The sequence below is a fragment of the Chenopodium album genome, chromosome 3 (assembly GCF_948465745.1).
Source record: "Chenopodium album chromosome 3, dcCheAlbu1.1, whole genome shotgun sequence".
NCBI classification, from domain to species: domain Eukaryota; kingdom Viridiplantae; phylum Streptophyta; class Magnoliopsida; order Caryophyllales; family Amaranthaceae; genus Chenopodium; species Chenopodium album.
This window is the reverse complement of record NC_137836.1, coordinates 11,114,963-11,131,432: the sequence shown is the minus strand read 5'-3', so window position 1 is coordinate 11,131,432 and position 16,470 is coordinate 11,114,963. Positions and strand designations below refer to the sequence as shown.

Genomic DNA, 16,470 nt, shown 5'->3' with positions numbered 1-16,470 from the left:
CTCTTTCTCTTCTCTCTTCTCTTTCTCTTCTCTTTCTCTTCTCTCTCTCTCTCTCTTCTCTTTCTCATACACAAACGTTCACTCGAACTTCCCCATTCCCCAATTACAACTCGAAAGAAAAACAAACTCTAGTATAAGAACATTAAGAACACTCTAATGAACTTGTGTGGAATTGACACTTGACTCGATTTGAAGCTTGAAAACTTATGTGAGCAAAGGTGAGTTTTTCCAACAGAAATCAATGGCTATTTATAGATCAACAAATGCTTTGGAAAATTCTCTTTGTGCAGCAACACCATTACGCCACTACTCATACCCACTAAGAAGATCATGTTTCTAGAATTAAGGAACCATGAACTCCTCAATGTGCAAAACCATGACTGACATAGAACATGGGAGAGTAAGCCGTAAGTTTTGGAAAACATGGTGATTTTATTTTTTCAGAAGATATTTTCGAAAATAAGAAAATAAAATAAAATCTTTTTGCACAAGATATTTTCGAAATTCAGAATAAAATAAAATCCCTTTCAAAAGATAAACGTTTTAGAAAGCAACCGTTTTCCTAAAAACTAGCATGCACAATTTTATCTTTTTAGACCAATTCCACACAGATTTTTCGAGTGCCATTTAATATCTTATACTTACATAAATCCTAAAATATAAAAATATATTTAGTCTTCATGTTCTCTGATGAAGCTTCTACTCCGAGGCTTCTGTTCCTTGGGAGGAACTTCTCTTCTCTGATGAGGCTTCTTCTCTGAAGCTTCTGTTCCCTGAGGGAACCTTCTCTTCTCCAGTCTTCATTTCTGAAGCGCCAGTTCCTGTGAGGGAACTCTTCTATATGGTTAGCTCTGCTTCTGGCCTTCTTGTTCCTCATGGTATATTTACAAGACACTTCATTCTCCTAGTCTTTGTAACTGAGTACACACTTAAACAATCAAGCACTTATTAGTTTGTAAGTAAGTGAGGTTGTGTCATCATCAAAATCATTAAGTCCAACAATATTCCCCCTTTTTGATGATGACAAACAAACCAAACTTACTTACAAGGAAACAGAGATAATCCATTTTATTCCTAAAGAAAGGAAATGCAAAAACAAAATATAATGCAGAATGGAAACTAATGTTCAAGGAAATAAAAACAATGCATAAATAAATAACTTAAGGAAAAACTGAAAAACTTGAAAAAACTTGTATATACATTATATACATTATACCTGCTTGTAGAGATTAGGCAGCTTGGGAAGATTTTGAACAGAGACCATAGAATGATTAAGTTTCCTTGATAGTTTGCATCCTTTTCCCCCTTTTGGCATTATCAAAAACTAACACACATATTTATAGTATACCATAACACAGCACCAACTAGTGGTTTAGTGTTAAGACAAGAAGCATGCATAGAGAAAACATTCACAAAGCATATAGGCAAAAGAAACATAGATTATAATCATCCAAAACCGATTTAAAACATCGGCCAAATGTACCAAATTTGCAAGATTACCAAAAGAAATTAAAAAGTGCCCAAAATATTACAGACCCAAAAAAAATTGTTCCCAAAAGCAAATAAACATAAGTTTCATCAACATAAAGAGGCTGCAAGGAAAGACAGGTTAAGATGCAATGCTCTGGTCATCAGCAACAGCAAGATCCTACAGCTTCTTGCCACCAAAATTATACCCCAACCCTTCAAATTCATCAACTCCCCAACTGCCCCAATTGAATGCTCCTCATTCAATTCATCTGATGAATTGGTTGGAGTTCATTTATTCTGGAGAATTCTCCAGAATAAATCCCTCCCACCTAAACCCTAGTTCTTACTTTCTCTCTCTTCTCTCGCCGAATCGATTCCTCTCTCACTCTCTCTCTCTGTAATCCTTTTGTGGTTTTCTCTGAGTTCCTCTTTCAATGGGTTCCTCTATTGACAAAAACCTAGATCTCACTTGCCATGAAACACTTGACACTAGTGCTACAAGCCGCCGATCTGGTAGCGTCACCTACAAACCTCGCCGTGGAACGGGTGTCATGAAACCCATTCGCCGCGCTTCAGTCATTGCTAGGAGGCAAATTCGCGTCCAAGCTTCTCTTCTTCATGTGTGGGGGATAGAAGTTATTACCCCCTTGCTTTTCCAGAATCTTAATAAGGCAGGACTGAAGTGTGATCCATGTGTACTTGTTTAGTGTAGGATCAAATTCTTGAAATGCTCTTTCCACTTCCTTGATTAAGTCATCTAGATTCCTTGGAAAATATTGATATTGTAATGATTGAATGACACTAAACAACCCTAAATCTAAAACATTTGTTTCTGGTGACTGAGCTGGTTGGAATATGAATTGAATGTTGAATCCATTTGCATGACAAGCTGCTTGAAATTCTTCATCCTTTGGTACCTGATGAGGCCTGGCATTATCCCATTGGATGATTATGTCCTTTGATAACTGCTCTGGCCATTTTGCATAGATTGTTGGGATAACATGTGTTAGCAGCATTTCCCTTATGCATTCTTTTGTGACACTTTGAATTGCCTTTGTCTCCAGAGTCCCTGCATCTCTGTTCTTGCTTTTCTTTTTGGCCCTTTCATATTTTACAAAAGGAAAAAGGCCATACTTTCCATCATGTATCATGTTGTTTTTAGCATCAAACAATGGTTTACCTATCATTCCCATAAACATTGCTTTGATTTTGAACCTCCTTGATTGTTGAGCCCTGTATGGATCATCTTCTGTTGGAAGTAGGTAGAAGGTTCTTGTTTCTGGATTGATGTAGAACCATTTCTCATCTAAATGTATCCATTGCTACATATCAGTAAATGTTGGGTCCCCAATTGCTGGAACATGATTAATTAGACTTAAAACCCATTTAAGTCTTGCCACTTTGTGCTTCTCTGTCAATGCTGAATGATTTGTGCTTGTGTGTGTTCTCAGCCTGCCTTGCTGCCTTATCCTATGCAATGCTGTTTTGGGTATTTTCAGTGCTCCAGCATATCCCCTTTCAGTTGTTCTTTTGTACAATGGTACAGATGTCAGAAACTCATCTGTGTATTGTTTTTCTTTGCGTCCTGTCCTGCCTAATTTTTTGGTATTAACATCAACAACAATACCTTCAGCTAGAGATTGTTTAATTACCTGAAACCATCTTGTTGTTGTAGATTTGTGCACTGAATGTTTTCTTGCCAAATTGGCTAAAAAGCCTCTGGTAGTGAGTCCCCCTCCATGTGCAACATAATCTCCTCAACAATTGTTCTTTTCTGCTCCACTGTCATCTCTCTTGTTGGTCTACAATTGTGTTGTAACTCTTCTTGGTTTGCATCATCATCTGCATCATACCCATCAGCATCATTACCTTCATCATTTTGCTGTTGTTCATGCTCTGAATCAGATGTCCCTTCATACTCTTCTTGGTTGAATAGTTGTTCGATTAACTCATCTTCCATGAGCTGGTCTTGTTGAATTAACTCATCCATAAGTTCGTGTACGAACTCTCCCATGAGTCCCTTTTCTTTTGAAAAAATTTCAGGATTGCTTTTTGGTGATGAAGTGGCGGCTGGTGGTTTTTGGACGGTAGTCAACGGAGCCTATTATTGAAGCTGCATTTACTAACGTTGCTCTAGGATTTAGGATTAAACTAATCTAAGTTTAGATGGCTTGTAATTTTTTAGGGCTGCCTGTATTTTGTACTAATTTAACTAATTTCTGTGATGATGATACTTGAATTATGCCTCCCCCCTCCCCCCTCCCCCCTCCCTAATTCTCCTAAAACTTGGCTTTTGAAAATGGAGAATTGGAAGGGAAGCCCTGGTTTTATATAGGCCTTTTGTTTGAAATTAATGGTAAAATTTGAAATTTGGGGGAATTTGGGTAAACATTTGAATTTTGGGGAAAATTTGGGAGGGAAAAAAGCTTCCCAAAAAATTTCGCCCCTTTTCCTTAAGCTGCCAGGAAAAAAATGGTGGGAAATTCCCACTTATTCCACAAAAGTACAACCCCTTACAAAAGTCAACAAACTGGGACCACAAGGATTCCCTCCAATTTTAACTCCTAATTACATACCCTTACTTTTTCTAATACCCCCCTTAAAAGTTTTGCCTCGGCCTCCGCAAACCCCCTCAAAGTTGCAGGTAATGTGGACCGGAGGTAGTAAAAAAAAGAAAATCATGCAATTACTCATCAAATTATGAGATCAATTTTTCTTTACTAGACGCATACTAAAAATAAAAATTAATTTTTTTTTTTTTAAAAAAAAAACAGGCCACCTTGAAACATCATACCGAACACGCACTAGGCTAGTGAAGAAACTACACCGCGTGGCTTGAATTAATTACTTATTTAAGGGTTACTCAATCGACCAAGGGTTACTCGGTCGATTAGATCATTTTCTGTGTGATCAGAGTAACCCCTTATCGACATAACTAAGGCCCTGTTCTCTTCAGATTAATTACAGTTCGGTTCAGTTTGGTTCCTAATATCCTTCTCTCATAAAATATTCAGTCCAGTTCAGCTCCTAATATCTCCTCTCATAAAATATTCAGTTCAGTTCAGCTCATTTCAGTCAACTAGAACAAGCCCTAAGTAACTTAACCTCTAACCGACTGAGTAATCCCGAAATTAGTAATAAGTAATTAGTAACTCCAACCATACGGTGTGACCAACTACATATGAAAATTTGTGTTTTACTCTTTTTTTTTTCTTTTCTTTTTTTTTTTTTTTGTGCATGGAAGCGAAAACGAGGTCTAGCAAGCAGAAGCGCGCTTGGCTAGTTCACTAGTTGGCATAGTGGTGTACGGAGTACTTTGAGTAATATAAGCTATTGTCAAACATGCTCTTATTCCGTTTTTGAAAGTTCTAAACAACGGAAATAGAGCTCAATACATATTAAGAATTTGGATTGAATTTGATTTGAATGACTTCGTATATCTAAATGCTACTACTCTCTCATCACAAAATGATATTCTTATTTTACCATTACACGATCTTCAACTCTTCAAGATGCATTTGTGATATGACCATTAATATATTGCTTTAGATAAATATCATCTAATACAATTACTTGTAGAGATTATTTTTCTTTTTTAACCAAGGAAGCACGGGCCATTTTATTATAGTAAATCATTTTCCGCCAATGAGAACTATTACAAACATACTTCGAATTCTCACTCGTATCCCATCTAGCGACTAGATGAGCCTTGGAATTATAAGCCCTAGAAACATGAGAAAAACTTTTAGACTTAAAAAAAAAAAAAAAAAAAAAAAAAAAAAAAAAAAAAAAGCAATTACTTGTAGATTTAAGCTATATTTTCATTCTTCAACTCTAAGGGTTGCTCACTTTAGCTTAATTTCAATTCAGTTCAACTCCAATTAATTTAGTTCGATTCAGCTACAATCAGTTCAATTCAATTTAGCTTCTAATTTCTTTCTCTCATAAAATATTCATTTCAAATCTATTCAGTTCAGCTCCAATCAGTTCAGCTCAGTTCTATAAATGTAAACAGGCCTAATAAGTCTTTTTTTAAAAAAAAAGAAAATCATGCAATTACGTTACTCATCAAGTTATGAAATCAATTTTTCTTTAATAGACACATACAAATGAGAAAAAATCACTACCTCAGAATATCATTCAGGACACGCACTAGGCTACTGAAGAAACTACTTTAATTTGAAAGGAATTAGAAAATGGTGCTTTTTCTGTGTGGATGGTCATACCGTGTGGACTGGATTACTTATTTAGGGTTACTCAGTTGGTCAAGGGTTACTTATTTTGGGCTTACTCAATCAATTAGCGTGTTTTGTGTGATCAAAGTAACCCCTGATCTATCGAGTAACCCATAACCAAGTAGCCCTTGACTAACCAAGTAACCTGTTGAAGCTTATAAGTTTTGATGATGATGAACTTAAACTAAAGCAAACTCAACTAAAGGTTTACAAGTGTTTAAGTACAGGAGAAATGGACCTTAGTGAAGGAATAACATCTTGTATTATGAAGACTTGAAAAATCTTTACAGAAGTTAATCAATAGAAGAAGAGTTCTCTAACAAGAACTAAATTCCTTAACAGGAATTGTAGGCGTCGTTCGAAGTGCGCCTACGTTAAAGAATGTTGTGAATATGCTTGGCACTAATAGGAAGTGGGAATTGACATATAAGATTAGGGACAAGGAAAGTAGGGAGCCGCCAACAAGTTTTTAAGGAACTTGTAAACCGTTCACGGATCATAAAAGGCAACCACGATTAAGGGACAACGATAGGCAACAACGATTGACCCGTGAAGGTTACACCCCATTCATAATCCATGAGATTACTAACTCCATATGGTTCGGAACCACGAAAGGAGGATAGGGGATGATGGTACGAAGTGAGTCATGGAGTCACATTCGCCCGTATTGGCCTCTACTCGATTCTTATAGTGAAAAGTGATTCATGCGATCTCAAAGGCATACAAACAAAATATATATTCAATTCGCTCCAAACTATTATTAAGCTAAATTGGTTTAATATTAATGCAACATATTATTCTAAAATATTGTGATCACTTGATTAAACAACAAGATTAAAAAGGAACCTAAACCGGTTGTCCAAATTATCTTATTAGTCGTGATTTCTAATTACATATTCCCTTTAAACATGCAATATAGTGATCAATAAATAATAATAGAATAAACATTAGTATTGGAAGCAATTTAACAATAATAGCGTTAGTCAAATCAAATATAAAATAACCCTAATCATGATACTAGCAATATAAAATAAAATAAGAGTAATTAATTTAATTAATTACTCACATTCTGCGCGTTCCTTTAAATTGCTACATCATGAATAAACTGTTAGTAACTTCAATAAAAAAAAATATAAAGTAAATGGAAATTAAATTAAATAAAAAGTAGAGTTAATTTGGTCCAAACCCTCAGTTATTTGTACCTTTCACGCCTTGGTTTAAGGACGGAACCTCAGGTTAAGTATAGACTCCTTGAAATGCTTAAAGGAAGAATATTGAAAGAATGGGGAGGCTAGTGTTTAGGCTAAAGAGGGAGAAAAGAATTATTTTATGATCAAGCTTGTTGATCATTGAAAAAGGGTGATATGACCTCTATTTATAGAGAAAAAAAAGGGGTCGAAGAATTAAAATAAGATCCGAATTAAATCGGAATAAAACTCGATAGACTGCAGTTTTTACGGTTTTTGTTTTTATCATATCTTTTGATCCAGAAATTGGAATAAGATGAATAAGATATGGTTGTAAAGCTCTTGAAGTCTAATTTCTAACCCCAATTAAAATCAGATTAAAATATTTTGTAGAAAAAAATATATGGCCGAAATAGTGGGACGGTGTCAGTTTTGGATAGAGTTTGACATTTTATTCATATCTTTTCCGTTATGGCTCGGAATTGATATTATAATATATCATTGGAAAGATAATTTCAAGAGCTATCAAACCATATAAAATTTGGATAAAAACTATGAGGCAAGAAAATAATATCTGTCTATCTTTGAATGTCTTTCAATTCGGATAGAATTAGGACTTTCAAAAAAAGGAGTTTTATTCAATTTCAAACTCTTTAATCTTATCTTTTCAAAAAGGATAATTAAGATCTTTTAGAAACTTATATAAGCTTTAATTAATCCTAATTAGTTTAGTAATGGGATTAAATAATTTGGACCCTCCACATGATCATTGGGTCGTAGGTAAGGTGGGCTTGGGTTCGGTTTGGGCTCAGTTTAATATTTTGGTCATACCTTATTCGTTATAACTCGGATTTGGGCTTATAATATATCGTTGGAAAGATATTTTAAAGCCCCATACAAATATTTAATCATTGAACCCAGAGTATGGACCAAAATAAACTGGATTAACCGTTTTTATAAAAAGGATATGAAATGAATGATTTTAAAGGACACGAAATGAATTATTTTGGGTTTAAAGGCACGAAACGAGGAAAATAAGTTATGGTTTGGGGAAATGGGCTAGTAATTGGGTTGGTTTATGAAATGGAGATATGGATTTAAGCACTCCAAGATTTAATACCCAACCCGACCAATAATGGCAGTGAAAGGTTGTTCCTCATCGGGTTTGGTTTTGGGGAGACATTTTTAGGTGTCTACAGGAATGTTCCCTAACAGGAACTTGAAGGTTGTAAGCCGAAGACAGTAAGTTCCACAAGGAACTTAGGCTGCGAAGTTCCAGTTGTGAACTGGAGACCAAGTGACAGCAGGAACTTGTTCCTGGCCTGCGTGAAGCCCAAGATATTCAGAATTACATAAGCGCGGCATTGAGATATTAATTAAGTTAAGATTTATCTTCTAGATTTATTGTTAAATATGTTAATAAGATATGCATGAAATCTATTAGAGACGTGACAAGATAATTTGGCAAAAAGATAAAATTGGAAAAATATAAAAAGATAGATTTTGGAAAAAAGATTTTGTTTTAATTTATTTTCCTAAAATCAGTTGCAAAACGATATTATTCTCTAATATATATCTTCTTATATTTTTCGGAAAAGATTTTTCTTTAACAAAATGATTTACCAAAAATCGTATTTAGAGATAAAGAAAGTTAAGATCTTTATCTTTTGAAAACCTACTTTCTATACAAGTTATACTTGTATAAATAGTAGAGGTAAAACTGCTTTCGATTTTTGTAAGTTTATGCGTGAAGAAAAACTTGTGAGCTTTAACAAAGTGTAAGTTTGCCAAGCTTTATCTTGTCATATTAGTTTCGGGTTTTATGCATAGCTTGCCTAACATATTCTAGACATTTTATTTACTGTAATTGAATGGGTATTTGGGTGAGAGTGTATGAGATTTATTATCGCATACAGTAGAAGTTATTTTGTAAAAAGAGTGCATTGGTACTGTAAGAGTACGAGTGAATTCAAGTCAGGAGATTTGAATTGGGTAGGATTGAGTCTTACCGTGCTACAAGTTCTAGTTGGAACTTGTGTTTAAAGGTCTGGATTATAATAGGTTTGTAATTTCTTCATTGCCCTATTATAGTGGATTGTTTGTGTGCTTGAAATCCCTTAGAAAGGTCGAGGTTTTACTTCCAGTTGGGCCCTAGAAGGTTTCCTCGTAAAACTGTGTGTGCACTATCAAGTTCCTTTTATATTCTGATTTAAATTTGCAAAAAATAGTCTTTAGGAACTTAACTACAATTCACCCCCCCTCTTGTAGTGTTTGTTTCAACTAACAATTGGTATCAGAGCGAGGTTCTCACGTGTAAGCAGATAATTTTGCTGAGTAAGATCTTGAGGAGAAATGAACTACAAGGAAAAACTTGAAGAAGGGTACTCAACCCAACGCCCACCTATGTTTAACGGTAAGTTTTATACCTACTGGAAGAATAGAATGGAGATTTTCATTAAGGCTGAGAATTACCAAGTTTGGCGTGTTATTGAAGCTGGTGACTATGAGGTAAACGCAACAAATGATAAAAATGAGGTAGTTCCTAAACTTATTTCTGATTATGACAAAGAAGATTATCAGAAACTCAAAATGAATGCTTTAGCAATAAAGTATTTACATTGTGGTCTTGGACCTCATTAGCATAATCGTATCATGGGGTGCAAGACTGCTAAACAGATTTGGGATCTACTTGAGGTCACTCATGAAGGAACAAACGAGGTAAAACGTTCTAAAATTGATTTACTGATGTCTAGATATGAAAGGTTTGAAATGCAGTCTAAAGAAACTATAGAAGAAATGTTCACTAGATTTAATGACATAATTAATGAACTAAACTCCCTTGGCAGGCATATTCCTATTGATGAACAGGCTAGAAAGATTATGAGAAGTCTTCCACAGGATGAACGTTGGAGATCCAAAGTCACTGCCATGCAGGAAGCTAAGGACTTCACCAAGTTCAATATGGAACAACTAGCTGGATCACTTATGACTCATGAATTGCATCTGAGTACCAATAACGAAAGTTCCAAAAACAAGAGTCTTGCTCTAAAGGCTCTAGACTCAGAGGAATCTGAAGTTGATGAAGAGAAGATGGCTATGATAGTCAAACGATTCAAAAAGATGATGAATAATAGAAGGTTTGACAGAAATAAGAAGCCCACTGGTTCCAGAGATACTACTTGTTTCAAATGTGGAGCAAAAGATCTCTTCATTAAGGATTGTCCACTCAAGGATGGTAAGAACAAACCTAAGGAGCAATCTAAGGAATCCAGAGTATATAAGCCTTACTTCACCAAAGACAATGTGAAGAAAGCAATGCTAGTCGCCTAGGGAGATACTGATACAGAAGAAGAAGAAGATTAATCTCTTGAAGAAACAGCCCATCTGTGCCTAATGGCAAAAACAGATGAAAAGGCCAAGCTGAAGGAACTTGAAGCTGAGGTATGGTTTTCTGAAAGAGATCTAGAACATTTCTCTAAAAAGAATCTAATATATACTGTTTTGGAAATTCAAGAAGATCTTAAAGAATTGCATAGAGCTAAACAGCAAAGTGATAAAGCTTTAATCACTTACCAAGAAAATAGTGAGTGGGCTGATAACATGAAATTTGACATTCAATATCGATTCTTTAGTCTTTTTGATGATAATCGTATTCTAAAGGAGACCTTAGAAAACTTAAAACATGATAACATACTCTTGAATGTTGAACTTTCTTTGTTAAAATCCGGAATAGACTCACCTAATTCTGAAGTTCCTTCTCTAACTCAAATCACAAATGTTGAGAAATTGAAATCAGATTTAGAGGAAATTAAAATGGAGAAAGCCAAACTTGAGGGGGAACTTGAGAAGGCTAAGAAAGGTAAGAAACCTGTTGAGTACATAGTTCCTAACTGGATTACTAATGCTCAGACCAAAAGAACAGAAGGACTAGGTTTCAAGAAGAAGTTCCAAAAAGAAAAGAAGTATGTTAATTTGCCTAGTAGTATTGTTTGTCATTTCTGTGGAAAAACTGGACATAAGCAATTGAATTGTTTGAAGAGAAAAAGTAGTACACATAAAAATAAAAATTATGTTGAGCAAATTTGGGTTATGAAAAATAATCCCACTCCTATTACACAGGAACCCAAGGAAACCTGGGTTCCTGATACTAATGCTTAATTCTTCATGCAGGTTCCAGTGAGGGGGAACAACACTTGGTACCTCGACAGTGGTTGTTCGAAGCACCTGACTGGAGACAAATCTAGATTTCTCTCACTGGATGCCTATTATGGAGGAACTGTGACCTTTGGTGACAATATGAAAGGAGATATAATTGCCATTGGAAAAGTAGGAAGGTCAAGTTCCCATGCTATTGATAATGTATTTTTGGTCGAGGGTCTCAAACACAACTTGTTGAGCATTTCACAATTTTGTGACAAAGAAAACTCTGTAAGTTTTACTTCAAATAAATGTAGAATCATTCATAATGACACTGGGAACATTATTTTAGAAGGAACTCGTAAAGGGAACACATATGTTGTGGATCTTAACGAAGTTCCTAAAAGCAGTCTAACATGTCTCAGTGTTATTGAGAATGATCCTTTATTATGGCATAAAAGATTTGGTCATGCAAGCTTTACATTACTTGATAAACTTAGAGCCAAGGAACTTGTGGAAGGTCTCCCTTGCATCAAGTTCCTATATGACAAAGTGTGTGATGCTTGTGTTAGAGGAAAACAGACTCGAAGTTCCTTTAAATCCAAGAAAATGGTAAGCACTAAAAGACCTTTGGAACTTGTTCATATGGATTTATGTGGTCCTATGAGAATCCAAAGTAGAAGTGGTAAGAGATATGTAATGGTAATTGTTGATGATTTTTCAAGATTTACTTGGGTTTTCTTTCTTGTTAGCAAAGATGAAACATTTGATGAATTTGTAGCTTTTGTAAAGAAAGAACAGAGAAGAACAAGTAATCCACTGATTCACCTTAGGTCAGATCATGGTACAGAATTTGAAAATTCTAAATTTGATGAATTCTGTACTGAGCATGGTATGGATCACAACTTCTCGGCACCGAGAACACCACAACAAAATGGAGTGGTGGAACGCAAGAATAGAAGTCTTGAAGACATGGCTAGAACAATGCTAATCTCAAGTGGTCTGCCAAGAAACTTCTAGGCAGAAGCAGTTAATACAGCATGCTTTATTCTCAACAGAGTTTCTGTTAGAGCCATCACCAACAAAACTCCCTATGAGCTAATCAAAGGGAGAAAACCTAACATCTCTCACCTCAGATCTTTTGGTTGTAAATGCTTTGTTCATAATAATTGTAAAAGAAACTTAGAAAAGTTTGATGAAAGAAGTGATGAAGCTGTTTTCTTAGGATATGCCTCAAATAGTAAAGCTTATAGGGTTTATAATAAGAGAACAATGTGTGTTGAGGAATCTGTACATATTATATTTGATGAAACTGAACAATTGATTGATGTACAAGAAAGTGATGATGACTTTGAGATAGGACTTGTTCGCAAGATGGATCAAGATGAAGAGTCAACATCATTACAAAAGCAGCTGGAAGAAAATGAGGCAAATACAGAAGCAAATGAAGAACCTACATTAGATATTGCAACAGGAACTCCTCAAGTTCCAGAACAGAACGAAGCTGATCAAGAAGTTCTAGAAGAAGTTCAAACTGAAAATCAAGATGAAGTTCCAACGGTTGTACCAGTCACTGACAATGAAGAAAGATTGTATCCAATTAAAGACTTCACTCCAAAGCCTTGGAAACATCAGAAATCTCATCCAGTTGATGCAATCATGAGTGATATCACAAAAGGAACTCAAACCAGATCTCAGCTTAGGAACTTCTGTGCATTTTATGCGTTCCTATCTTCAATGGAACCTAAGAACCATGTTGAAGCTTTGACTGATGCAGACTGGATTAATGCTATGCAAGCCAAACTTAACGAGTTTGAAAGAAATAAAGTATGGCATCTAAAACCTAGACCTAAGCAAAAGAAGACAATTGGCTTAAAATGGGTGTTCAGAAACAAGCTAGATGAGCATGGTATTATTGTCAGGAACAAAGCTAGGCTTGTAGTACAAGGTTTCAATCAACAAGAAGGTATTGACTATGAAGAAACATTTTCTCCTGTAGCCAGGTTAGAAGCTATCCGCCTACTTATTGCATTTGCTGCTTATATGGGATTTAGGTTGTACCAAATGGATGTTAAATGTGAATTTTTGAATGGATATCTTGATGAAGAAGTCTATGTCAGCCTCCTGGATTTGAAAATCCAGAATTCCCAAACCATGTCTACAAGCTTGACAAAGCTCTTTATGGGCTAAAGCAAGCTCCTAGAGCATGGTATGAAAGACTGTCAAAGTTCCTATTGAAAAATGGTTTTAAACGTGGAAAAATTGATAAAACATTGTTTTTAAAATCAAATGGAACTGACATATTAGTTGTACAAATTTATGTTGATGATATTTTATTTGGTGCAACTAATGAATCTCTATGTAAGTATTTTGTTGACCTAATGAGTGGATAGTTCGAAATGAGTATGATGGGAGAGTTAAACTTCTTTCTCGGATTGCAAATCAAGCAAACTGAAGAAGGAATCATGATCCATCAACAAAAATATATCAGGGAACTGATCAAGAAATACAAGATGGAAAATGCAAAAACCAATTAGACTCCTATGGGTATTGGAACTAGATTGGATGAAGATCCAACTGGAACTTGCATAGACCAAACTATGTATAGAGGTATGATTGGCTCTTTACTCTATTTGACAGCAAGTAGACCTGACATATCTTTTAGTGTAGGTCTATGTGCCAGGTTTCAAGCAAATCCAAAGGAATCTCACCTCGTAGCAGTAAAGAGAATTCTTCGTTACTTAAAAGGAACTGATGACTTGAGTCTCTTCTATCCTAGAAGTGACTCATTTGAATTAAATAGCTTTACTGATGCTGACTATGCAGGTGACTTGGTTAACAGAAAAAGTACTTCAGGTATGGTTCAGTTCTTAGGACCTTGTTTGGTTTCTTGGGGTTCCAAGAAGCAAAATACCGTTGAATTGTCTACAGCTGAAGCTGAGTATGTGGCAGCAGTAGCATGTTGCTCACAAGTTCTATGGATAAAATAACAGGTTAGAGATTTTGAAATTATTTTTGAATGTGTCCTTATTTTGTGTGACAATACCAGTGCTATTTGTATTTCTAAAGATCCAGTTCAACACTCAAAGGTAAAGCATATCCACATTATACATCACTTTTGAAAAGACAATGTGGAACAAGGGAATATTAAGTTAGAATTTTGTCAAACAGGAAGTCAAATTGCTGATATTCTAACCAAACCCTTGAACAGAGAAAGATTTGAGAAATTGAGATTGGAACTTGGGATGATCAAGCTGACTTGATTGCTTATGAAGTTCCAAGATATGGCTGATTCAAAAATAGTGTAAATAAAGTTTAAAGAGCTTTTGGCGCAACCTTGGTGTGACAAACATAGCTGAAGTGTCACCGTTGTTAATTACTAAAGGTAAGTTCACTAAAATACTTATTTATGTAAGCAACTAATAATATACTGTGCATATGTGTTTAAACCGTGTTCCAATATGTGTATATTTAGAAAGAAATTATGATTTGTGGAATTAAATGAATTTGGAAAGAAAGTGAATTTTGAAAATACATCCTGCCAAATGATTTTACAAATTAATTGAATGTGTTTCAATTAATGACTGAACAGTAAAACCATTCAATTCCCTTGCACCGCTTCAATAAATATAAAAAGCACCTTTCACCCACCTGTTCACTCCACTGTCAAATCACATTCACCCTCTTCAGTAAAAACTCAAGAACAAAATCACATCAAACACCATGGTTATCATTGCAGAAATCGTTTCTTCTGAAAATTCCCAAAACACCAAACACACCATTCAAGAAGAAACTTCACCTTTAGCAATGGTGAATTACAAACCTTCTCCAAAATCAACCAAAAGTACCTCTGATTCTCCCAAACCTTTGAAAAACCGAAACCTTTACCCTCAAACCCTATGGAAGTTGAGAGCAAGAATGTTGAAGAAGAGTACAGTACCTCAAGTGTACTCGATAAATTGCGTCAATGGAAACAGAAAAGAGAGAAAGAAAAGTCACTTGAAAAGGAAATTGAGGAAGTTGATGAGTTCGAAAAGGGGGAAAATCTAGGCGAAGGAGAAAATCAAGGCGATGAGGAAAATCAGGAAGAAGAAGAGAATCAGGGAGAAAGTGAAGCAGATGCCTCTGTAGAGGAAGAGGAAGAAGAGGTTGATGAAGATGATAACCAAGTGGAACTTCTTGCAAGCGCAGGAAGGTATGTTACTGGTCATAGACTTGATAGTACATGGTGTAAGAAGGCTAGGTTTTTAGAATTCTTCGATTTAATCAAATTTCAAGGGTGGGAGTATATGTTATCTACTGCCTCTAATAATGTGCCATATCTCGTGGCTATGGATGAATTTTGTGCAAAATTTCAAGTTAAACAAGGGAAGATTTCTAGCTTAGTTAATAAAAAGAAAATTGAGTTTGATGTTGAGAAACTAGGTAAAATCATGAAAGTACCTACTGTTGGATTTGAATTATATGTGAAGGGGAAGAATACTGTGAAGGTAGGAAATTATCTCAGTGGAGATATAGTTGAATTTTTGGGAGGAAAAAGGGGGAAGAATGTTATGAGCCATAATGATCTTAGCCCTCTCAATAAGTTGTTGTTCAATTTGGTGAGGAAAACCATATTGCCCAGAACTCATAAGAGAAGCCAAGCATGTTTGATGGACTTGGCTGTCATCTTCTGTCTCTCCAAGAAAATAAAAATCAACTTTCCATCCCTAATGTACCAACACCTAGCACACTGTATTCCATGAAAGAACAAAGTGGGATATGGTGCATTGTTGTCTACTGTGTTTGAATTTCTAGGTGTGAAGCTAAAAGGAGTGTATGAGGGATTGGAGGAAAAACCAGAGGATGTGATTAATGGGGAAACACTTCAAGGTATAAACCTTGAAGTAGTAAATGGAAAGGTCAGAAAAAGTGAAGTAAAGAAAGTAGTGGGAGGAAAAAGAAAAGGGAAGGAAGTTCCAGAAAAAGCTGTGAGGAAGAGTAGGAGGATCTCAGCTGGTAAGGCTCCTCAAACTAGCTTTGAGAAACCTCTTGAGATAGATGAGAATGAGGACAAAGTCATTGCAGGACAAGTGGTTGAACTGGTAGACAGAACTGACATTGCAGAAAAGCAGTTGAAGACAGCCACAGAGCAGATACAAGATCTTGAAAAGAAGGTCCAAGGTCTTGAGAGTAGTCTCAAACTACAAAAGTTAGAGTTCCAGAAGGACCTTAAGAGTCTTCAAGATAAATTGGAGGAGTATGTGCAGCAAAATGTTGAAGACAACAAGAAGATCCTTGAACTCCTTGAAACTTAAACAAGACCAGCCTCATCCATCCCATTTTGTCTAGCCTATTCCTAGCCTCACTTTTATTTCTCTATGGTTTATTAATTCAGTCATGAACTTGTCACATTTCAATTTCTGTTTTAGAACTGTTTTTTTTATTGTAATATTTTGGAA

At 35.5% G+C, this 16,470-nt stretch overlaps 1 protein-coding gene across 1 annotated transcript; it reads right to left on the bottom strand.

Moving 5' to 3' along the window:
* Window positions 1–2,042: 2,042 nt before the first annotated feature.
* Window positions 2,043–3,460, bottom strand: LOC145624838 (uncharacterized). The gene is made up of 3 exons (XM_081677925.1): window positions 3,233–3,460; window positions 2,853–3,122; window positions 2,043–2,792 (listed from the first exon to the last, which is right to left on the bottom strand). The coding sequence occupies exons 1-3, from the start codon at window positions 3,458–3,460 to the stop codon at window positions 2,043–2,045; spliced, it is 1,248 nt and encodes a 415-aa protein (XP_081534051.1).
* Between the last annotated feature and the right edge of the window lie 13,010 nt (window positions 3,461–16,470).